This window comes from Hippopotamus amphibius, chromosome 1 (genome assembly GCF_030028045.1).
Source record: "Hippopotamus amphibius kiboko isolate mHipAmp2 chromosome 1, mHipAmp2.hap2, whole genome shotgun sequence".
NCBI classification, from domain to species: Eukaryota; Metazoa; Chordata; class Mammalia; order Artiodactyla; family Hippopotamidae; genus Hippopotamus; species Hippopotamus amphibius.
In genome coordinates, this window is record NC_080186.1 from 45,407,801 (window position 1) to 45,431,410 (window position 23,610).

The 23,610-nt window shown below is 57.5% G+C and overlaps 1 protein-coding gene across 4 annotated transcripts in view; it reads right to left on the reverse strand.

Moving 5' to 3' along the window:
• Positions 1 to 23,610, reverse strand: part of SSBP3 (single stranded DNA binding protein 3) — a 161,813-nt gene that overhangs the window by 18,895 nt on the left and 119,308 nt on the right. Inside the window, exons 1-5 of one of the 4 annotated variants that reach the window (XM_057711784.1) lie at positions 16,228 to 16,758; positions 6,967 to 7,047; positions 6,043 to 6,102; positions 1,821 to 1,887; positions 1,652 to 1,728 (exon numbers count right to left, since the gene is read on the reverse strand). In XM_057711784.1, coding sequence (XP_057567767.1) covers positions 1,652 to 1,728; positions 1,821 to 1,887; positions 6,043 to 6,102; positions 6,967 to 7,047; positions 16,228 to 16,314 — 372 coding nt within the window. In that variant the 5' untranslated portion in view covers positions 16,315 to 16,758. Of the gene's footprint in view, positions 1 to 1,651; positions 1,729 to 1,820; positions 1,888 to 6,042; positions 6,103 to 6,966; positions 7,048 to 16,227; positions 16,759 to 23,610 lie in introns of those variants that run through there. The other 3 variants (XM_057711759.1, XM_057711767.1, XM_057711775.1) reach the window with 3 other exon arrangements.

The following is a 23,610-nucleotide window of genomic DNA, read 5'->3' on the forward strand; positions in this document are numbered from 1 at the left end:
TTCTTTCAGCCACCCTATAAGGCAGTCCTGGTCTCCTTCCCATTTTACAGATGCAGCTGCTAAGTCTCCAAGAACCAGAGCGGCAGGTGGTGGTGTACTCCAAGCTCTTGTATCCCCCGGACCCGCCCAGGACATCCTGGGAAGTCCAAGGCCACTGCTGATTTCCACACCAAGAGTATCTCTCGCGTGCAGCTGAGGAATCTGAAAGTTTCTGACTCAGGAGCCGGAACACTCAGCTTTCAGACCCTGCCACCCCTCCCATGGGTTCCTGTGGAGGTCAGCTCAAGCTGGCTGCCTGGCAGGAAGGGGCCACTCTAGTACCTTAAAAGGAGCTGGTGAAAACACAAGCTTTGGGGGATTTGAGGAAAGAAAAGAAAACAAGAAAACCAGAGCTGCAACTGGTGTGGGCTTGCTTCCTTTTAGGATTATGGGGCCAACAAAAGACAAGGACCTCCCTAAAAATCTTTCACCACCACAGATGTTGCAGCCGTCACCGAGAAGAAAGCGGCGGCTGGGTGTGCTGTAGACACAGTTCTGGACAGAGTGGAGGACTGTGGGGTGTGGCAGATGCCTCTCCCTAGTAAAGGGAGGCATGACCCCACCCCCCGGGAACCGGAAACCTGTGCAGGGGCCCAGAGAATCCAAACACCGACAAGCAGGAGTGGGAGAGACAAGCAGGCCTCCAGGCAGGGCAGAAAAGAAGGGAAGAATAAAACCCTTCTGCTCTATGAAACGCCCCTCTCCTTTCTCAGACTTCTAACTTTGGATAGTCAGATACCAGAGAATTCCCAAGGAGGACAGAACACAGCAAACTCTACCACAGGACACAGAGCCACATTCAAACCCTCAGCAGAGTGGGAGCCAACTATGAGAAGCTTCTAGAACAGGAATGGCCGGTCAGACCCCTGCCCGATGGTTCTGTGGGACCTGGGACCTAAGGGTACGGAGCGGGACCACAAGGAGCAACCGCCGTGTTGTCGTCGTAAAGGGGTACACAGGGCACTTGAGATAATCTTCTCCAGAGGTTTCTAAACTGTCCTTTTTGGCAGTGGAGCCCCTCTGGGCAAAAGAAAGCTTAGGCAGGAGCCTGGTATATGAAAATGGCAAAGGCTCTGGGTTGAAGTGAGCACTGGGGCCCTGGCCGGCCTGGCCTCCTCTCAGCTGGGTGGTACCACCGAGAACCACGGCTACAGACTCACCCCTCACTGGACAGGTGGGGACACTGCGGCCTGCTCGGCCCACCAAGATCAAAGTGATTTGTCCCAAGTCAGGCAGATGGTGAGTTGCAGACAGAATGATGTGATATCCTGCCTTGGGTCCCGACAAGCTGTGACCGTTGAGCCAGCTCAGGCCCACCCCCCAGGGACCCAGGCCACTGCTCGGGCACACAGAGCCCTGCCTTCCAAATTCTCAAATGTCTTCCATGGAAGGCTCCCAGCGGCCCACGTTCCCCAGCTCCCTGGGGGTCCCTTCAACGCCGCCGGGGGGCGCGCCCAGGTATGGACAGAGAGGGCCACCAGGGTCCCGGTCACGCCCTCGCCCCTCACCTCTATGGGCTGCACGACACGGAAGGACTGACAGACTGGGAAAGAGGGAAGCAGGCGGGCGCACACAGATGGTCAGGGAGACGGACGCACAGCCGGTCGCTCACCTGCGGGCCGGGCCCCATGGGCCCCATGCCTCGGGGAGGGTTCATTCGCTGCATCGATCCTCCCATGTTGGGGTGCCCTGCGTGACAGAGGCGGCGAGCCGTGAAGCAGAGGCCCACAGCGGGGGGAGAGCCCCGCCCGCCGCCCCCGCCGCCCGCCGGGCCCCCTCACCTTGCTGTCGCGTGGGATCCATGGAGTTGGGCAGCAGCGGCTGTGTCCCAGGAACTCCTCCCGGAGGCTGCAAGAGACGTAAGACGCCAGCTGAGTGGCTGCTCCCTCGTGCCGCGGGACAGAGGGGGACGCACCTGCCGGCCGGGCTCCCCACCTGCCCATTCAGGGCCACTCGCGGCCTCCCTGAGACCACGCCTGCCGCCCGCCGGCTGGGGGGGTCCCCGGGGAGCGGCATTGCGCTCCCTGCAGCATGGGCGGGCCAGCGTGGGTGCTGCATCTGTGGGGGAGGAGCCACCGCCCAGCGCCGCCGTCCTGGCGGGTCCGTGTACCTGCCGTGTGCACCCCGGCCGCGCTGCCCACCGCACACCCCTCAGGGGCAGCACGGCTCCCTCCCTCTCACCACCCAGACTCCAGCCGGTGCAGCTCAGGCCAGACCCTGCCTTTCCTTTGCCTCGTGGAGACGTAATGCGTTCTATCACCAACTCCAAACTGTGGGGACAGACCGAGAGACCCACTAGCTGAAACCCCCGTCACCGTGGGAGGTTCTTTTTAAAGGGGGCAGGGGAGGGGGCGGCCTTTGGGATTTAGATGAGGGAGCTGAGGTCCAGAGGCCTGACAGCCGGCAGCCACCTGCAGGCAGAGCCAGGAAGAACACCCAAGGCTCCTGACAGCACCGCCCCCCGACCCCCAATCTTCCTCCACACGAAATGCTACCTTCCGACCCCAGGCGGGGAGGAGGAGGCCTCTAGGAGAGGCCAAGCAGGACAGAGTGAGAACCTGCCCCCGGCAGCCTGGTGCCTGTGCCACATGCTGGTGTGATGACGAGGACAGGGGACTGGCGTTTCCTGAGTGAACGCTTGGCACACCGGCTACGAAAACCCCTTCAAAACAATTTATTTGAGACTGAAATTATTTCAGCTGCAACATGAAAAAAGAGAAAAGCAGAGCTGGGGGAGGGGGAGGGGAAGGGACCTTTGCCTCTAGAACCCCATGGCTCAGGACTAGGCACAGGCCCTTGGCTTGGAGAGGAAAGCCTCTGTGAAAGCTCGGCCGCTGTGATGGGGACCTCCACCTGCCCCGCTTCGCCTAGGGTCCCCCAGCGCCGACCGTGCTGTGGGGATGGAGGCTGAGTGCGGAGCTGCTGGCCCGACAGGGAACTCCAAATCAGTTCTGGAGTGAGGAGGTGGCAAACAAAGGGACAATTTCTCACTGTTTAGCTTCAGAATGGGGTGGGTGTGTGTGTCTGGGGACGGGGAGGCTTCCGGCAGGGCCACGCAAGCCGGGGATACCTGCTGTTTGCATCTGCCGGTGGGGGGCTGCGGAGAGTCTCTCTCTGGCCCTGGGCTTGAGCTGTTCCGCCCTCTTGCCTCCTCCCAGCTCTGCTTCCAACTCCAAGTTCCCAAGCTCTGAATCCTTGGCTGCTGCGTATCTGCCCACTTGGGGGTTTGGGGTATTTCTCGAGCCTGGTTACAGGCCTCTGAGAGGACACAGGAAGGCCTGTCACTGAGGCTGCCTGGTTTGGGGGCTCCTGGGATGCTGAAGTGCCGGGAGACTCCACTGGGCCTTGGTAAGCTCCCATCTAACTCTGATACAGTGGCCGTGGGGGTCAGACAACCACTTCCTCTCCAGGTAGCAGAGAGCTGACCACCATTTCTGGCCAGAACCTCTTCCTTGGGTTCCCCTAACCCTGCTGTGCGTCAGGACTCAGGAGCAGAGCAGGGCTGCCCGGAGGCCCAGAAGGAAGCTGGGAGTCACTTCCCTCGCTGGAGTGACCCTGAAACAAGGCAGTCTGGGCTCCTCTGCCAGGGAAGGAAGGTGTGCAATGACCAAGGTAAAAGGGTCTGCACTCCAAGGGCCGAAGCCCTCAGGCGTGAGAAAGAAGAAAAATGACGGCTTGTACGTTGGACTGCAAGCACGTGCTGTGCACACACCCGCGGGGCCTGCTGGGGAGAGAGATGCTCTGGAGCTGTCCTACAGGCTCCTGGAAGTAGGGCGGCGCCCCGTCTACAGCACCGTGGGGCAGGTGCAGGAAGTGTCTGCCCAGGGAACGGACAAATCCCAGCAGCACTCAGCTGCCTGCCCAAGTCCACGGGTTGGGTGGGGCAGCTCCACTGGGATGTGATGTCAGGGCTGCCTGGCAACCCCAGACTCCAGCCGTCCTCTCGTAAACCCTGCTGAACCCCACTGTTCAACACCCACCCATCTACCCTTGCTTGAAACACAGCAATGCTCTCTGCACGAGGCCCCAAACCCCTAGTCAGGGAGGCAGGTGGAGGATGGCCTTGCAAGGCTTTAATGCCAGGTCAATGACTCTTAGCTCCTGGTCTCCCTAAGTGCCTTTCTCATCACCCTAACCCAGGAGGTCATGTGAGCCTGAGCTGCTTCCGCTTCCTCCTCCTGCCTGGGGGGCAAGGCTGAGCTAACTCTGGTGGCACAGAGGCTTCTGTGGGACCAGCAGCCCCAAATGAGGCACTCTCCAAGAGATGCCCGGGGCAATTCCTGGGAAAAGGACACATCCCCCCCTTGGAGGACAGAAATCTCTTGAGTCCACAGGAAACTGGAAATCGGTATAGATTTCCAGTGGGGGGTGGTAGGGAGGTTGGCCCCATTGATTTGTAATGCGAGGTACAGATGACGGATTTATTCTCCATTTGCTCTCTTGGGCACTTGCTCATGCTTAATTGATACACAGAAACAAACATGTTTCCTCTCGTGTCCCTTAACTGCTGGAGGAAGGGCCACAATTATGATAAGGAAGCATCTGTTCTCTCCCCAGGGCGGAGGCCAGTTCGGGCTAGGGAGAGCCCTAGGTGGGCAGGAGGGAAAGTCGCTGCCAGGGCCCGCGCATGTGGTGGCAGGGGAGACCCACTTGATAACCCGTTAAAAACAGAGGCAGGGGCGGCACTTTCACAACTAGGAAAGCTAAGTGAACCTGGTGAGGTGGAGAGGAAACAGCACTGCGCCTGGAACTGCAGACCAACACCAGTCCAGCTTACTTGAGACACTTAGGGAAGTCACTGCTCCACTCTGACTCTCTGTTTCCTCATCTATGACATATTCTAGGGTCCCTCTTTGCTCAAAAAGTTGGGTCTCTAATTCTAATCTGAAGTTTTCCCCTTGATGTCAGAGAAAACAGGAAAGAAAAGATTTTTGGAGAAAAAAAAATGAGGGGAAACTGGCAGGCTATTTAACTTTAAAGTTGGAGTCCCCTGTTATGAGCTTCTCTCCAAAGTCCCTGTATTGTCTCACTCAGGAGTTTTCCTATAGAGCCTTGAGAATGAAAGGAGTCACATTCAGGTAACGCCAATCCAGCAGATGACCTAACTCCCAGCTCCAAAGGCAACAAGGGCTGGATGTGCTGGCATTGCTGTCAGGCTTTCTGAAGGGCTTCTATAAGGTCACTCTAAGACTTACATATACAAAAATATTTGGGCATGAAAGGAAATTTCCCTGATGTTTCTTTAAAGTTTCTTTTAAGTCTGTCTACCCTCAAAAGAAGATATTCACCATTACTTCTGCAGCTCTCCTCCTGCCCCTGGATGGGCTTGAACCAGGGAGGGCAGCTGGGGACCGATTTCTCCAGACCTCCTAGAAGTGCCAACCCTAATAGGCCAGCATGAGGCACACAACCCCAGGCTGAAAAGCCCTCCCCGTAGGCAGACCACTTTTCTAACTGCACGAACAAATCCTTTCTTGTTTTGAGTTGGGTCTGTGAAGCAGGCAGACATTGCTTAAAAACTCACAAATGTCCTGCTCGCTGCATCCAGGCTCCTGATCTAAGCATTCCTACGGGCCATTTCTCCTCTTAATGGCAGGATTATGTTTACCAGCCCTGGCAATTCTCAAAAGCTTCCAGGAAAAAAATGCACATTGTCAATTAACTTCATTAAGGAGGAAGACCCTTTTCCAAGAAGGGCCTGCAAGGGAGGGGCTGGGGCATTACTACCTTCTCTAGAACAGCGGAAACCCTGCATTCCTGCCCTGCTGCTCTGGAGCTGGCTGCCCAAAGCCCACTGGCAGAGGCAAGTGAAATGCTGGGAGGGGCTGCATGGGGCACCGGATGGACACAGGACCCTCTCTGGAGACCTGCTTTTAAGCTGCCTCCCACGTTAGAACTGTCCCTCTACCTCCCAACCCTTCTCTCAGATTTTGATTTGAGTCCAAGTCCAGCTGGGGTCAAGGGTGGCGGAGTGCGGGGAGAGAACATGAAAAGGTACAGTACCTGGTTTCCCATTCTGATCGGGGGCCGAGGGCCGCCTGCGTATCGCGGTGACATAAAAGGCTGCAATTACAGGGTATTAGTTCAATGACAGCCTGCGGTACTGAACAGTGACAAACACAAACGCGCTCCACTCCACAAAGTCCAGTTTTGTTACGACTAGTGATCTTTTAAACTCTTTTCCTCCCGGTGGCCTCTTCCCTCCGGGCAAACTTCTTTTGGGCGGAGGGAGTGATAGATGCATACCCTGCATCTGTTGGCGGAGATCTACTCTGGGTGCCGGGGCAGCGGCCGGGACTTGGCACAGGACGCAGAGGAACAGTTACATCAACGCAGGGCAAAGGGGGAGACCTCTGCGCTTGGTAAGGGCAAGTGAAAGAATCAGAAAGGGACTCGTACAGAAAACTTTCAAGTGTGCAGACAAAGCTGGACGCGCGCTCACACGCACTCACAACACCGACAAGGGGGTGGGGAGCGAAGGGGAGGGGGACACAATGAAAACAGTGAGGGGACAGCGGGCGCCCTAACTCAGTGCAGGGGGATGGGCAAGAAAGCTTTCTCAGCAGCAAGAGGGCACAAAGAAAAGGCCAGGGATGCAGCTCTGGTTACAAACAATGGTTAACCCAACTCAAAAACCACACCAAAAGTGAGAGAGGAAAAAACAAAAACACAAAGGCCGCTGACAAGGTCACAGAAATAGTTTTCCTTTTCTTTTGGTTTCATATCCAGGCGGGGTGTGATGTCCAAGGAATGAAGACTGTCTTTAGAGAAAAAAAAGACATATTTTGGGGGGGAAAACTCTCCCGGGTGGATAAAGCCTCGCAGGCAATGGCCAGAGCACACTTTGTTTCTTGTTTCCCCTCCGCTGGCTCTGTGCTCCTGGTGCCCCGCGCCCCCCGGCGGGCGGGCGGGCCGCAGTGCGTTTACCTGACTGTGGGGTCCCATCATGCTGCTGGGATTGTGAGGTGGAGGCTGTGCGTGCGGCGAGGGCTGTGACCCCGGAGGACCCTGTGAGGCCAGACAGCAGAGGCAGGTTACAGATCACAGCACGTGGAGAAGCGCAGGAGAAGCTTAAAAGAACAAAAATTAAACCAAAACGAAGGGCGGGCGGCGGGCAGGCGGGCGGGCGTGCGGCGGGCTCTGGCTGGCGGGGAGGTGCGAGCTGCTGCTTGGGTCTCCGGCTGGACGGTGTAAACGGCGGGCGGGAGGGAGAGAAACTGATACACACACTCACAGGGGATTTACAGGCACGGCACATCAAAGCAAGCTCCTCTGTGGAAGCACCCGGGAGCGGGCCGGCATGGTCGGCCACGCAGCAGAGTTTGCCATGTTAAATACGTTGGTTGAGACGGGCTCAGGGCGGAGCACAGGGACGCACAGAAACCAACCCAACCCAACCCACCCTGCAAGGCGCCCACGTCTGCCCCCAGGGCTGCAGAAGGACCGGGAGGCCCTGTCCTCCTGGAGCGCCCGGGCTGGGCAGACAGAGACGGATCGTGCGCCAGGACCGGGCAAGGACCTGGTGACCAGTCGACCGAGGGGAGGAGCCCTGATGGATGAGTGGGAGGGGAGGAGGAGCAAGGTGGTGCCAGAGACTGAGCACGTGGGGAACGAGAGGAGGAGACGGCCACCGAGCGCCCACTCAGCGCACTTCACTAACACACCTTCACTGGAAACGCGCCCCGAGACGTGGGTTTCTCACTCCTGTTTCTACCAATGACGACACTGAGTCTCAAGGGATGAGGCGATCTGGCCACAGCCACACACCCGTTAGACGGCAGAGACGGGGGAGACGCCCGATGGGTCCAAGGCTCACCCTGACCTCTGCAGCCCAGAGTCGAGCAGGTGTGCAGGGGAGCAGTGGGACGGGGCTGGGTGGGCGAGGGAGGTGCTGGGCTCTCCACTCCAGCCACCATCCCAAGCTGACCCCTGAAGCCTTGGGCTCTGCTGGCCTCAACTCCCCACAGAAGAGACGGGCAGATGAATTCACTGAAACCACAGAGTTGGTCAAACCGTGGGCTACAGCTCATTAGTGGGGGGGGGGTGACATCAATTTAGTGGGCTGCAACCCTTGTTTTTAAAAACCTGGAACAGAATAAAAAATACAAAACATCGGGCAGCTTTGTGTGTTGTAAGGCAGATATTTTCCATTCATCTCCATGTGTAAGTATACACATGTGTATGTACGTGTGTACTGGGTCACTGTATCAAATGCATTCTCCACTGTGGGTTACAGTCAAAAAGCATACAAATCAGCTGGGAAAGCGCCTTGCTGTCCACTCAGGACACTCGGACTGGGAGGCGGGTGCTGGTGCTGAGGGGCGCACCCTAATTCATGCTTCCCGCCCGGGGCTGCGCTGCTACCCTTAGAAGCTGAGAAAAATTCAAGATATGCATGGAGGATGAGTGTGGTTTCGTTAAAAAAGAGATGGAGAAAGTCTTTGAGAGACCCAGGCAGGGCTCTCTTCCTCAGTCTCCTCCCTCGACGCCAGGCTGCCCAGTCTGCCGCAGGCTCAGCAAGCACAGCCCGGAGCTGGGGGCGGGCGGAGGGGTGGGCTCAGGCCGCTGGGCACGGAGACAGAGAGAGGTGTGCAGAGAGAGGCGAGGGCGCCGTGCTCAGGACAGGCCTGGAGCTTCTCGGCCAAGTGAGGGGCTGTTCACTTCCGGAAGGCTCTGCGGAGCAGATGTTCCCCTACCTGCCATGCTACTAATTTCAACAAGTGTGTGTCTTTCTAGCGGCTGCCAGCAACGGCATGGTTTGTTACCATGAGCAATTTTCTTAATTAACAGACATTAATTAGCCATTTAGCAATTTTGCAAGCATTTGTTTAGCGGCTTTCCTAAACATGAATACCACTGTGATAATGGCACTGATTAGAGGGTCCCCTAATTAACAGTACAGGGAAGGAAAATTGAAATCACATAAATTAAAAAGGGAGGGGAAGTTAATGAAGACGGGACATATTTGCACCTGCAAGTCTTTTGTACCATTAAACTTGGGTGCAATGTAAACAAAATGAGATAATTTGAAGGCAACCCCCAAAAAAAGGAAAATGAAAAGAACGGAGGAGGAGGGTTCAAGGGTGAGGTCCAGTCACCAAGAGGGGAGAAAAGGCCTTCTGTCAGGTCCTCAGCTCTTGGCAGGAAGGAGCACCTCCTCCCTCCTAACCCTCCCCTGCCCTCCCTGGTAACATCGCCAACCTCAGGGCCAGTGATGCGGCCCAGGCAGGTCCCTCACACCTGTGCGCCCCAGCAGCCAGGGGAATTCAGGAGCAGCTGACTGGCTGAGTGATCAGAGAAAAAGTAACTAAAGCCCCCCCAGATGCCCGTGGGGGCCTTGGTCAGCGGCTGTCCCTGCTAAGGGCCAACACTCAAACTCGAGCCTCGTTGTTCCAAGCCGCCTCTCAGCCCTGCATTCCGGCCGCCTGGGCCCCTGGAGGTCCAGAGGGCAGGGCTGGCACGTGTGCTCCACCTCTGTGCCTTCCGCAGAAGCTCCCTGCGGGACGTTGCTGCCTGGGCCCTGATGAGTGGACAGGGAACAACCTGGCCTCAATGCCGCTGCCTTAGGACAAATGACAAGCAGCAGTAAGGGAGTGCGGCTGGTCAGGCCCCAGCCCAGCTACTTCCCTGTCCTGGGGGGAGCCACAGGGAGCAGGCTGATAAGCCTAGAGAGGAGGCAGCAGCTCTGAAGTCTCTCCCCTGACCTGGAGCTGGGCTCTGGAATACGGAGGACGTGGGAACCCTAGCCCAGGTCAGCCGGTCACCCAGAAAGAGAAGCCCACCACCATCTGGACACAGGCGAAGATACAGCTCAGCATTCACCTTCCCAGGGCACACAGCTCCTCTCCCAGGCCTGGTCAGGCTGCCAGGCTCTCCTTATGTACCTCCCAGCACGGCCTCCAGCGCTACTTGGAGCGCCACAGGCCAGAAAGCTTTTCTTCCACGGAGCCAAAAGCCCATCTCTCCCCATGGGTCACCCACATCCTCCCAAATCTCCGTCCTCCGCGTCTCTGCTGTCTCTACTCAAGCTGGAAGCTCTCCGTCACTCTATCTGTGTCCGGGTTCTGCCCCTGAGACTGGATGCAAGAGCACAGGGAGGCTCCTGCATACGTGGCTGGTTCCCAGGAGCTGAGAGAGGGGCGCCACAGTGGGGAGATGTCCGCTCGTGTAAAGAAGACGGCAGACGTGTCGCCCATCTCCGCGAGGAAGGCTGGCACCTGCTGCCCTCTGCTTTACTGAACCAAAAAACAGTGTTTTTCTCTTTCCAGTCTGCATTCTCAATGAGAGACTGACAGGTACGTTTAGAGAAGACAGACCTCTGGTCTTTTCAACTCGTTACCCACTCCAGCAAAAGGCTACGTAGGAGGCAGACCCCCCCACCCCTCCCCCCCCAAAAAAAGACCCTGTTTTAAGATTCTGACCTTTGTCGGGATGTTGGCTTTTCTCTTCCCCAAGCCCTGCACAGATCTGGCAGGTAGGTGAAAAGGACGGGGGGGGAAGGAGGGAGAGGGCGGGAGTCTTAAAGCTGATAACACTGAGTGTTCCCACATGGGTCAACCCCACCCCCACCCCAATGGGGCCTTCCTGGCTTCTACTTGCTGAAAGCTTTAGAAGAACCCAAAATAGGTGCATCTGGAAGCCTGCTTGGCCAGGATGACCCCCGCATCCAGCTGCATTTAGACCATCTGCCTCACAGACCTTGGAGGCTTTCCAGCCTAGGTGCTGCCTAATCAGCCCTCCCGACATGCCACACAGGAGGCGGATACAGGCAGATACATGAGGTGCACAGAGTATCAGCCTGGAGCAGGCTGGGGGTGCCACCAGAAGCTTGGAGAGAACCACACCTGCCCAGCAGTCACCTGTTTGTTGGTGGCCCTGACAGAGAATCACTTCCTCCAATGCTCTTCTTTTATGGGGGAGAAGAGAGGCGCAGGACAGAGGTGTGACTCGTCCAAGGCCACAGAGATGACGCTGGTGGCTAAGCCACGATGCCTAATGCCAGCCCAGACTCCCTCCATGTCATCAGGTCCCCATCCGTTACACACAAAGAGACAGCGTTTGGAAAGAACTGGGTTCACACCCTGACTGCCACTGACTGCATGTCTCTCATCAGTGAAATGAGAATAATTACGGTGATAACAATGAGGCCACACCGGCCACACGGTACAGGCGGCCTTCACCCGCATCAGTGCCTGTCACCCTCAGCTCCTCGCAGGAAAGGCTGTTCACTGCGCCATTTTATAGCCAAGGAACTGAGACTCGGCAGGGAGACTCAGGAAGCCACTTGCCTGAGATAACAAAGTTATTAAGTGGTGGGTCCAGGCTGAGTCTAGAGCCCCAGGGGTCCTAGCTGCTCAACAAGCCTGCGAGTAGTGCTCCTAGAGGCCGAAGGACTTGTGGGGGCATCCAGCCACTCACCCACATACACACCCTGGGTGCTGACCTCACATGTGTCCGGCCGGCCGTGCTGGGGTGAGGGAGGCTCGCAGAAGTGGATCGGGCTCCTCCTGGCCCTGGACGCTCCCAGGCTAGCTGGGCAGAAGGATGAGGACACAGTGACAAACAGGCGGGAGTGTCGGTTTAAACTGTCATGGGCTCCAAGAGAAGGCGACAGGTAAACCGAGGCCCAGGGTGGCCACAGAACAGATCCCCCGGTGGGTCAGAATTCTTTCCATCGTACCGCACTGCCCCCTTGGGGTGACGACAAGGAGACCCGTGCCAAGGGGACACCCCAACTTGGGAAATCCCTTCCACTGAATCTGGGAAAAGGAAGGAAACGTGCCCACTTCCTGTCTGGGCCTCTTTCTGCCCCAGACCCTGTTAACGGGCTTGCCATTCCCCTCAGACATTCCTGAGATCTCTAACCGGAAATTCGTAACTCCTGTACTTCCTTACTCTTTTTCCTGCCACTTCAGCCTTGGGTGGTGTTAAATCCAGCAGCCTCCAAGAGCCACTTAGGCAGGGCCCCAGGAGGCTCTGCTAGGGGCCATTCCACTAAAACTCTGGACGCTGACCGTTCAGTGAAAAGGCCTTGGCCATCGGCGACGTGCTGGGGAGCAGAGCACAACAGATCTGAGTGTCTGCAGGAAAGCACCTCAGAACCCCCAGCAGGACCCACCTACGTACTTCCCCTGAAGCTATCCTTGAGAGACGCGCTTGCGCACGACGGGGAAAGCTCCCTGGCATCCCTCCCAGTTCCTCCAGGACACACTGAGAGTCTGGTTTCCTCATAAAGGAAAAGGGATATTCTACAGGTACTGCAGGGAGGTGGTACAGCTGACGGTGCTAGGCACAGGTCCCCGAGCTTTCACAGTCCCCACACCTGATGCTCCAGCACAACTCACAGACCACTTACAGGGAAAGCCAGGGCTAGACTTGCTCTGTGGGATCGCCCCCCTCAGCCTGTTGAAAGTCCACACATCCTCCTTTGCGAAACCTATTCTACCCAGCCAGGCGCACTGCAAACGTGGGGCATCCTCTTTGGACATCCTGCCTTATCTGTGGACGCCACGTGGATGTCCAGGCAGGGCCCAAACAAAGCGGTGAGGCTTGGCCAGCAGGCGGACCCCTCAGCCACGGTCAGCCAGCACATCTAACACCTCTGGATTCAAGGAACCAGAAGGAAATGTTAGAAACAACGGGGTGAGCAAGTTGGTCCTCTGAGCTAAAGACTCTTGGGAGTGAGGGAGGACCAGCACCCTAAAATTAAAAACCAGATAAAAGAGAAAATCTGTATCAATTTTTTTTTAAGGAACAAGGTAATAAAAGCTATGTGCTAAGCTTAGCATTTCCAAAACTCACGCCTCCTTCACCAAATGCCACCCCACACCCCCCAAAGCTGCCTTCAACCTGCCTAGAAATCATGGACTCTCAGAGAAACAGAACTGAGACTGAAACCCAGGTTTTCTGGGTGCAGAGCGGGGCCAGTGGGGAGAGCTCGGCCGTGAAAGCCCAAGGCACCAGGGCTAGAGTCCTGCCTGGCATGCTGGGGCCTGGGGCTGCTCCTCTGTAAGGAGCGAGGAACCCAGGAGACACTCTTCGCAGAAGAGCTGTGAGCGTGATCTGTGAACGGCTGAACACCCCATTATTACCGTTCAGGCCGAATCTGCCTTTAGTCAGAAGGCCTTGGGGGAAAGGGGACTTGAAGTTTTCGGTTGCTGAGAGACAAAAGAGCACACATCCCGTCCCCACCGACTCCTGGGGACACTGGCCACTGGTCTGGCAAGGCTGCAGGGGTGGGTTTCATCAACTGGCAGCAGGCGACGGACAACCCGCATTACCGGCGGCCTGTGTAATCCGCCCGTTGGACGTGTCGCTGTAATTGAGTGAATATAAAATTACATTAATTATACACATGGCAACAGGCGTGTGAAAGACAATCCAATTTGCTCCTTGGACACGAATGCTGCCGGAAAATGCCATAAGCCCATTCTGGGGAGAGGGCCAAGGTGTGCCCGTGTGCCACCAACATCCCACACTCGTCAACGCGGTCTGCCTCCACCCACAGCCTCCTGGTGGCAAGAGGCTGACCACCTGGCGGGGTGACAGAGGACGTCCTTTAAACCCCCCTCCCTCTGACACGCAGCTCATCGCAGAAGGGTGTGGTTTTTCTTTTTGGGGGGGGGGGCGGTTTGACATACAATAAACGTAGACGTTCTTTCTTCATTTCGACCCATGGGAACAAATTTGGCAGTGGTTTGGACAGTTGCCTTCCTATCCTGCTTCTATCTGTCCCCTCCAGGGAAGAGGCATCTTTATGTGCGTGTACGTGGGTGGTGGACGCCGGAGATGGAACTGAAATTACCAACTCGAGGACAGAGGGGGCCGAGCTGGGCCACACCCAACCATGGAGCAACGGCTGGGCTGCAGCATGGCCCTGAGAGCCCACAGGCAGGAGGCTGCCGGCCGCCTGGAAGATGAGCCCTCAGCAATCATGACCCGCCATGGGCATCCAGCAAGGCGGGTGGCAAGCGGTGACGGCCCATCTTCCTGGGATGGTAGGGAAGTCGCCAGTGAGAGCAGCAGGACAGTATACAACGTGTCCCCCTTGGGGTCACCTCTGCCTAACATCAGGAATCCTCACAGCCACCAGGGTCCACTCCGTACAAGGATCAGTGAAAGACTCATCGATTCCCGGCTGAGCAAAGGCCCCGGCTGACCTCCCGACTTCCCCATTCCTCTCGGAGGAGGCAGGACAGAGCTGGGCAGGTGGTGAGGGCAAGAGGTTGGTGCACTTGTGAATCTGGCTCCCTGGGACGGGCCGCCAGGACACCCGCAGGAGGCGCTCTGACAATGCTTTACTCAAGAGGTCCCACAGAGACAGAGACGCAGAATCAGCAGGCGACGGTTTTCAAAACAAAGGGAGGAAACATGGCAAATGAAAGTGCAGGCGGTGTCCAAGACCTAACACAGAGTCGTGTCCCCCCCCCCCCCACTGCTCCCGGCCTCTGCCCCAGCCCTGCGCACAGATGGGAAAGCCAAGCCCCAGGGACGTGGGCTCACTGGTCCCGGGTCCAGGCCAAGCACCCTTCACCACACCCAGGGTGGAGGCCGGGGTCAGCTGCCGCACGAGGACCCCCAAGAGCACGGCCACCACGCTGATCTACAGAAAATGTCAGCAAGCTATGGCTCAAGGCCAAACCTGGCCTGTCACCTGTTTCTGTAAATAAAGTTTTATTGGAACACAGCAACGCTCATTTGTGTCCCGTCCGAGACTGCTTTCGTGCTGTATTAGCATAGTTGAGCAGCAGTTGTGACAGAGACCAGACGACCCACAATGCCTGCAATATTTACTTTCTGGCCCTCCACAGAAAAAGTTTGCTGACCCTTGGGCTTAGTAATGGTTTTCAAGACTGAAGACGGAAAACACTGGGGTCTTTTTAAATTCTCAAGGAAAAGCAAAACGGTGCTAGATCTACTCTCTAATTTTAACCTCACATCTCTCTAATAAGATAATGGAAGAAAAATTAACCCCTTTTACAAAGGAGAAAACTGAAGTCCAGTGACATTACACTATTATTTACCAGAGCCAGGATTTACCCCACTGAGGCAAAGAGAATGAGTGCCCGGACCCGGGGTCAGTAAACCCCAGTTCTGGCTCTCCCACCAACATGCCACGTGACCAATCTCTGAGCCCCGGCTTTCCAGGCCATTGGTCTTAAACAAAATGATCTTTCATTATTATAACACAATAGCCAGCATTCATGACCAGCTGTTTGGTCCCCGAGTACCTCCTTGCTAACCATCTTCCCCACATGCATTCTTGCCACAACGCGGGGGAACACACTCTTCCCTCGCCTGCCAGCACAAAACATTCTGGGGACTTGATTCCAACCCTGGGTTCTTTCAGCAGGTTCGTGCTGTTTGACCCTCTCCTGTGCAGTGAATTCAGAGGAATTCTCTAGGGTCATCTCAGGAAAGGGCTCTACCTTGAACGGCTGTGGTTGGGGCGGGGGAGGGGCTAGAAAAGGCAACTCTGCCCCCAGCCACTAAACCCTTGAGGCCTCCCTGCTGAAGGGTCTTTGTATGTGCCTGTGTCCACATAACTGAGCACGCCTTCCAGGGACACAGGAAAAAGCATTAATACACAGAACCTATGGGCAGAACCCACATCCACCTGGCAGTGCACCCGGCCACGGGGTCCCAGCACCCTGGGCTGGAGTGTGCGCTAAGCTCTGGAGACACAAAAATAAGCAGTACTCTGGCCTTCCCCGAAAGAGTCCCAGCCGTGTGGGGAGAGCACGGTGTAACGGACCGCAGCAGCCCTCCAACAGAGGCAGGTACCAGGTGCGCGATTACAGAACCATCACATTGAGTAGGCAGGGTGCGGAAGGATGAACAGGCGTCCCCTGGCAGAGCAGAGATGAAAGGAACTTCTGGGCTGAGACCGGCATCTGTGTGGCAGGGGCAGGAGTGGGCGTGGTGCGGGGCTGCACACACAAGATGGTGACTCTGGGGCTGGGACCTTCCGGCTGCGGAGTGGGATCGTTAACCTTTGCGAGCTCACGCAAGGGCGGGGCGATCAGGCCTCCGTCTTGGGAAGCATACATCCGTTCTGTTTCTCTCCAAAGACATTTCTAAGGCCTCCCTCACGTTAGAAATAAAGACCTGTGGCCACTGGAGAACACGGAGTTCACAGCCGTCTGGGGAGCTAATTCCCATCTCTTGCTGACTACACACGGTGTGTACCTGCTTCCCCGCGAAGCCACACTCCAGTCCCGAACAGCCAGCCCTCTTTAATGCTGGCGAGGGTTTCCGAGACCCAGTCCCAGCCATGTGGGTTTCTGGCCCACATCCAGGTAGCGCGCTCTCTCTTCCCCGACTTCCACTGGTTGCAGTAGAGACTGGCTCTGTGGGTAAGTGGGAGAGGCGGAGACACACCCAGAATGAGAACCAGGCCAATCCCGCAGAACACAGGGAGGACGCCTCCCCTGCCAAGGGACCCAAACCTCTCCCAGCTCCACCCCCCAACAAACGACTGCCTTTTGCTCTGAAAATGGATAGAGCTGCAAAGACGCATCCCGCTCCTGCCCGCCAGCCTCCACACCACCTCTCGCCAACGCTCAGGCTCCGCTGTTAATCACGGCAGCACAGTGAAGGCGAGGTGCATATTAAAAAGGCACTGCCTCGTCCACCCAGAGAATTCTTGCTCTACTTTAAGCTCTCCGGGCGCATGCGTGCACGCAGCCTTCCTGCTCTACCCCTTGACGCCCCGACAGACGATCCAAAAAGCACAGATTCGTCATATCAACTAGGACAGGGAGACACAAGGCTGCGGAAGCTATAAATCCAGGTGCCAGAATTCAGCTGGGCAGAAGAAGGCTGAGGAGGAAACAGGAAAGTTGGCCAAGGTTTCTCCTTTAGTTTTGTGGCTTCCAGGATGACTGGGTGGTTTCTCGTGCCTCTTCTCTCCAGAGAAGCTTGGGGAATGGCCCAAGATCTCATCTTCCTTCCTTGGCTAAGGAGAAGCAACAGGATGGGGCGAGAGAAAGAACCAGGACACTGGGGAGAGACGGGCTGAGGAAGCCTGCCCACGGTCACCCAGGCGGTGGGCTATGAAACCCGGCACACCTCACAGCAACACGAGGGGCACGGGCAGGGGGTGCTGCTGGAAGAGCCCCAGGCTCACAGGCCAAGGGCACAGCCTGCAGGTGCCTCCATGGCACAGCCTGCAGGTGCCTCCGTAACACCTTCACCTCGCCTCAGGCTAGGGAGGCCAGTAAGGCGGGCTGCCCCACCTCCCCACAGAGAGCCACAGATACTGAGCGTCCAGGACTCAGTTCAGTGCTGGGGACCAGCCCTCACCACAGGGCAGCTGCCGGTACACAGAACTGTGCTCAGATCCTGCCCGCCTCAAGGAATCCTTCAGAAAACCCCTCTTTCTCTGACAAAGCCTTCCTAGTACCTCACTTCCAGGGAGCTGCCCCCTGCCCGCTCACATGTAACCCATCCGAATCTGAGCTAGTCTCAGGCTGGACGCACGGCCCTCACCAACCCCACCCGACGTGCGGTGCTCTTCAGACAACTCCACAGAAGCCATCTGGCCCTTGAAGTGCTCCGTTACTTCCTCTGCCCCCAAAGTCCTTGATGCCCCAGAGGACAAGGCCTGGGTCTCTCCTGTTTACCACTGCACCTCCCATGTCTCCTCCTTCTAATGTTGCATTTTTCTGATGGGCAGACTGAGGCCCAGAAGGGTAAAGGCACGGCCCTGGAACAGACTGCAAGTCTCCAAACTCACACCCTTTCCGTAACTCCAGAGTAAGTCTCTCAGGGTCAGATACCAGACCTGATGTGAGGAAGAGGCACTTCATCAGATTCACATTTTGGGTGTATATTTTTTGACCTTGAAGCAAGGATGGGACATGACTTTGTCAAAGCCTCCTTGAATAAAAATGACCCGAGACTGAAGAGTCTTGAAGAAGGGGAGGGGAGAATTCTGCAGTCTGCAGAAGAGGCCATGCAGACGTTCTGGGCAGGGCAGGGTCTGAGAGCAAAAGCTCTGGCCCTTGTCCCAGGAATCAACAGCTGGTTCAACAAAGGGGCGAGGGTAGCAGGGGCTAGATCAACAAAGACCTCTGAATGTCTTACCAATTGCCTGAACTTTATTCTTTTAATGAAGGGACACCATGGACAAGAAGACAGAGATGAGCCACTCCACTGACCTGCAGTGAGCCCAGGCTGGAGTCCGTCCCGGGGACCAGGAACACCTGGAGCCAGGGAGTACCCTGCCACCCAGCTGGCGGAGCCCAGCAGGGCCAGGCGGAGAGCTGGCCCTCCTGGATGTATGCTGAGGAACGGATGCCCGGACGCCAGCTCCTGGGAAGGAGCCCTCGTGCAGACACCTGATCTGCCTTTCACTCCGAACACACTCCCAAACTCAAAGCTGGTGAAGCAGTGGAGCTGTGCCTATTTTACAGGTGGGGAAACAAACTCCAGTGATACCCAGGTGAGTCACTAGTGACAGAACTCAAGAGCACCGTCAGCCCTTAGTATCCACGGAGGCAGAACCCGCGGGTGGGGAGGCAGACTGCACTCGGCCATTTTATACAAGGGACTTGAGCATCCGCAGATTCTGGTATCCGTGAGGGGTCCTGGAACCAGTCCCCTGTGGATACCAAGGGACAACCGTACAGGCAAGACCCAGCCCCCTGGGTGGGAGAGCTGATGTTAACTCATAACAGCAAGCTCACCTTGATGAACCTGGCAGGAACAGAGCCAGAGGCTATGGACATACAACCTGCTTCCCTGCCTCCACCTCCTCTGTCAGCTCCTGTCAGTGGACCAGGGAACAAGGAGTCAAGGTGGCAGAGTCCAAGAGGGTAGCCAGCTGGGCAGGATTAAATAAGGTAACACATAAAAGGGCCAAATAAGACCCGGTGCTTAGCAGGTGCCAGAAACATCAGTTTAACTGAAGGATGAAGCACTAAAAAACCAATCAATCTTGAGAATACCCTGAACCTCTCCCACACATCACTGCCACCAAGGCTGTACGGAGCCCGAGGTTCCTTATGGAAAAAGGAGAAAACTCACGGTGGCCCTTGCTCTTGGTTGAGCTGGAAGAACTACCTCCACCCTGGCCTCTAGTTCACAGAAAAGAACAGCCAGGACACCCCTGCTTGTGTCCACAACACAGGACCCGGCGTGTTTACCAGCACCGGGTGCCTGGCAGGGCTTCACAGGAGTCATTTCGTGGCATCCTGACATCCGCCCCAAAGAGGTAGGGGGCATCTTCATCCCAAACTGTCAGGTGAAGCAGCTGAGAGGTTCAGGGAGTTTAATGGACTTTCCCAAGGCAATCAATGTGCCAAAACCCAGGCTGCATGACCCCAGGGCCGCCAGGAAGCAGGTTGAGAGGACAAGGGAGGGATGGGACACACAGGGGGCAGGTGAGCTAACAGGTACACAGGAGCTCCAGGGGCCCAGCCGCTGGGGGTCTGACCATTGGTCAACATGGACCCTGGAGCCAACGGGTACCGTTTCCATGGCGGTAATAAACCATCACTGAACACGAGTACACACGTATACGTACAGTCAATCCTCACCAGAGCTCCAAAAAGGAGGCATCGTGATTTGCTAAATGACTGCTCCTCAGCACAGCCAAGGAGACCAGGGCCCAGAGAGCTCGGATAATCTGCCTAAAACACGTCACCAGGAGTGGCAGTGGGCTGTCTTGCTCCAAGCCACTGCTCACAGCCTCTGAGCACTGTGACAACCCTCTCTGGAGGCCTCTCTCGTAGCTGGGTGCCCTCCGCTCCCCTCCCCTCCCCTGCGCTGCACACAGAGCTGAAGTGCTATCTCCCGGGTCAGGGAGCCCCCTGGGAAGCCCAGCGCCCAGCACAGAGCTGACACATGAAAGCCGTGGCCCCACCCATGCTCTTGCCACGTCTAACCCCACTCTTTTGGTCTTAGCAAGAGAGAGGGCTTTCTGGAACCCAGGGGTGGTGGGTCTGGGCCAGGGGCGTCACTGATTCCGAGGCCTTCATGGGAGGGAAGGAGCTTGTCAGGGAAAGGTCCGCTGCGGAGTTAATCTAGGCAGACACTGGACATGAACCCCAAATCCACACTGTGGGTCTCCTGCTGTGTCCCCAGCTCTTAGAACAGCACCTCAGCAACATGCGAGAAAGCCCTCTGACCACCCAGGCCCCAGGCCCAGCTCAGACTCCTCAGAGGGCAGCTTCCTTTCAGGGCGGCATGATCTTACTCAGGGGGGTCTTTCTCAATCTACGTAACGCCAAGGCGTGTTACTACAGGATTCTGCTGGAATTCCCTTCCTCAAACCTCTTCTGCTACAGGGCTGAGAAGTGTGACTTTCAAAAAAAGAAAAAATGAAAAAAACCTCAGCATGATTTGTAGAGAAGGGGGTAGGAGCAGAGGAGGGTCTACCCCCCCCTTGCCCCCCACCCACAAGAGAGGGGGAAATCTGGGGGAACAGACGCGGCCACGGTGCTGGGAGAGCACCCACGGCAGGGCAGCTCGCCCGCACAGGGGGAGAAAGACAATTCTAAGAGAAACCCAGGCCCAAAGGGGAAACGGATAAAATCAGTCCAAGCTCTTAGTAAACCAGAGGTGAAGGTGCGGCTGACACCAACCCCTGAGCATCAGATCCGTAAAAGTCAGAGATCCCGGGCGTCCGTCCAGAGCTCAAGAGGCGAGGCCCAGAGAGGGGGTCACGGCCACTGGGGTCTCCCAGTGGGAGGAGCAGCAGCTGTGCACAGCCCCGGACCTCTGGAGGGTCCCTCCGAGCCGCTCCCCTATCTCCCCCTGGAGAGGGATGGGAGCCGGGAGGGCCCTGGGGCAGCACGGACAGGCGGCAGGGCCGGCTGCAGCCCGTGGGCTCCCGGGAGTGGGACTGGCTCCACGACAGGGGGCGGTCGAGGCCCGCGGAGCCGCCGGGTGCTTTGTTACCGAGCAAGCCTCCCAGGCACTGACTGCTGGTGCACAGCTAACAGGGCGGCAGACGCTGATTTATGTTCAACTTTCCATTTCATCAGCGAGAGTTATGGCGCGACATGTGGCGTTCACGTTTTTTTTTTTGGGGGGGGGGGGGCGGCTCACGTGTGCAGACGCAAACATGCCCACGCGTGCACGCAGGCACGCACATCTGTCAAGGCTGCAACTTTTGTTTTCCGCTTTCCAGGAGGGAGGGCAAGGGAGTGAGGCAGCCTGGCATGTCAGGAGTAACCTTTTGTCCACTGTTGCTAGGAGCCCCGGGCCGGTCATCTGCCGCCCGGCAGACGTTAGGCACCAGGCTGGCTGTCGGGCGGGGCGGGAGCACAGCCTGACCTTTGTGGAGGGGGTGCTGGCAAGAAAAAGTCTTCTTCACCCCCTCCTGCCCTGGGCTCTCCACACAGGCCAGGTGAATGTGGCGGGAGGTCTGCCGGTGGGACCACAGCAGGGAAGGCAGGAGCAGCCCCGTCCACAGTGCTGAAGAGCGGCAGGGTTTACACAACTCTCCTGAGGACCTGCCACGGGAGTGACGAGCACGCTAAGGCCCAGAGAGGGGAGGAGGGCGCCCCAAGGACACACAGCAGTTTGGTAGCAGGGCTGGACTCAAACCAGGGTGTCCACCTCCCAGGGCAGGTGTCTTTGGGCTTAAAGGCCTCCCCGGGCTTCATCTCAGTAAGCAGGGTGGGGGTCTGCTGCTACCAGAGCCACGCGGGCTTGGAGCAGGTGGGGGCTGGGGGCGGGGAACAAGCACCTCCTCACCATCAGCCATGAGCCAAAGCCAGCATCTGGGGCACCCCGCCTCTTCTCTAATCCTTCTCAGCAGGGGTGACCCTGCCTTCCGTCCGTCGGGAGGGGCCAGGAGGAGGGGGGGGCCTCTGTTCCCCAGAGAACCTGGCACGCTCACCCCTGACACAGCACCTCTGTCCTCTCCCACAAACCAGTGCATCGACCAGGCCCCCTCTGCCCAAGGGCACGCAGACGGGGCAAGCGGCTGGGCTCGGAGAGCAGGCCCGGAAAGGGGAGGAACCTGCTCCCCAGCACACAGGGGTTCGTCGAGAGGTTCTGGATCCCACCCCCCCCCCCCCAGCCCTCTCTTCCCTGAGCAGCACTGTGGCCACCTCGAGCCTTGGTTTCCTCATCCAGACAGCGGGCGTGCTGCCTGCTCTCAGGCCTAACAGGCAGACGCCATCACAGTGGGGGCACCTTCTCTACTCCGGAGAGCGTTCCACCAGCAGCGGCGAGAGCCAGTTCCACTCTGGGGCCTGCACGCACGGCCGGGGAGGCCAGGCGGGGCGAGCCTGGGCAGCCACGGGGCCACGTGCAGGGCCCCCCACCCCCGCCGCGGGAAGGCGCCCACGGGGCAGGAGGCAACAGAGACTAAGCCGGAGGCTGACTCCCCGCCTCACGCCTGCCTCCTGCTCTGCCCCCACCACACCTCGGTCCAAAGCAGGCCTCCTCCTGGCTCTGCTCCCCGCACCTTCCCCAGCTCCCACATCCACCGAGGGGCCACCCGCCCAGAGCAGGGGGCACCAGCCACAGGACTCAGTCACCACTCCAGCTCAGGCCTGGCCACCTCCCGGGGGGACCACAGCCTGGGCTCCACACCTCCACGCTGGCCAGCCTGCCACGAGCCCAGCCCCTCCAGGCCCCTAGTGCTTTTCCTGCAACCACGTCACTCCCCTTCTTAGGAACCTTCCATGGCTCCCCTGTGTCTTGAAGTTCAAGTCCTTTATGTGTCTACCCAGGCCTCCTGCCATCCCCAACTTGCCCTCTCACATCCACGCCCGGGCACACCGGGCCCTCCACGTAATCACCCCTGCCTCCTTCACCAGACAGTCTGCGCGAGCCCACTGAGGGCAGGGCCTGTGGCTGCCTCCTTAGTCTACAATGCTCGCCACGGCTGGGTGACTGGGAGGTTGCTGTGCCCTTCGAGACCACGTCTGGACAATGAGCTACGGGATGATCCACAAGCCCCGGCCAGGCCTCATACGGTTCTAGCCTCAGATTCACCAGCTGTCAAGTGGGGATGCAGGTCTCCACCCATCAAGTCCTCTCTAGCAGCAGGCTTTGAAAATCACAAAAACAAGGTGGTTTAGTTCTTCCCAAGCCTCCCCGAGTCCCAGACTTGCCCTCGTCAGCACAGAGGAGTCCCTCCTGTGGCAGCAGCTTTCTGGCAGGAGGAACGTCCGCTCACTCTGCTGCTGCCAGCATCCCGCCTGGAGAGGAAGGCAGGAAACGGCCCAGCTCTGAGGAACTGCCCGAGCTGCCGCCACCGGCATGTCCTCATCTGCTGGGCTTTGATCTCCCCTGGAAATACATCACCCTGCCCGAGGTTCACAGTCCCCAAGGCTCCCTGCTGGGCATCTAGTCTCTGCTTGGTTACCACCCGTGTCAAGGAGCTCACTACTTCATTCGTGAGCTGGTGGTAGAGATGTCTCCCCTACAAAGACTTCACGTGGTCTCCCTCTTCTTTTCTCAGAAGGATCTGCAACCTACAGGCTGACCCCACAGAGGCAGGGCTGAGTATCTTCTACAGGGCAGAACTTCAGATACTTCAAGTCAGTCATCAGAGCCCCCCTGAGGCTGCTTCTCTCCCAGAGAAACCCCAGCGACTCCTGTGGGAAA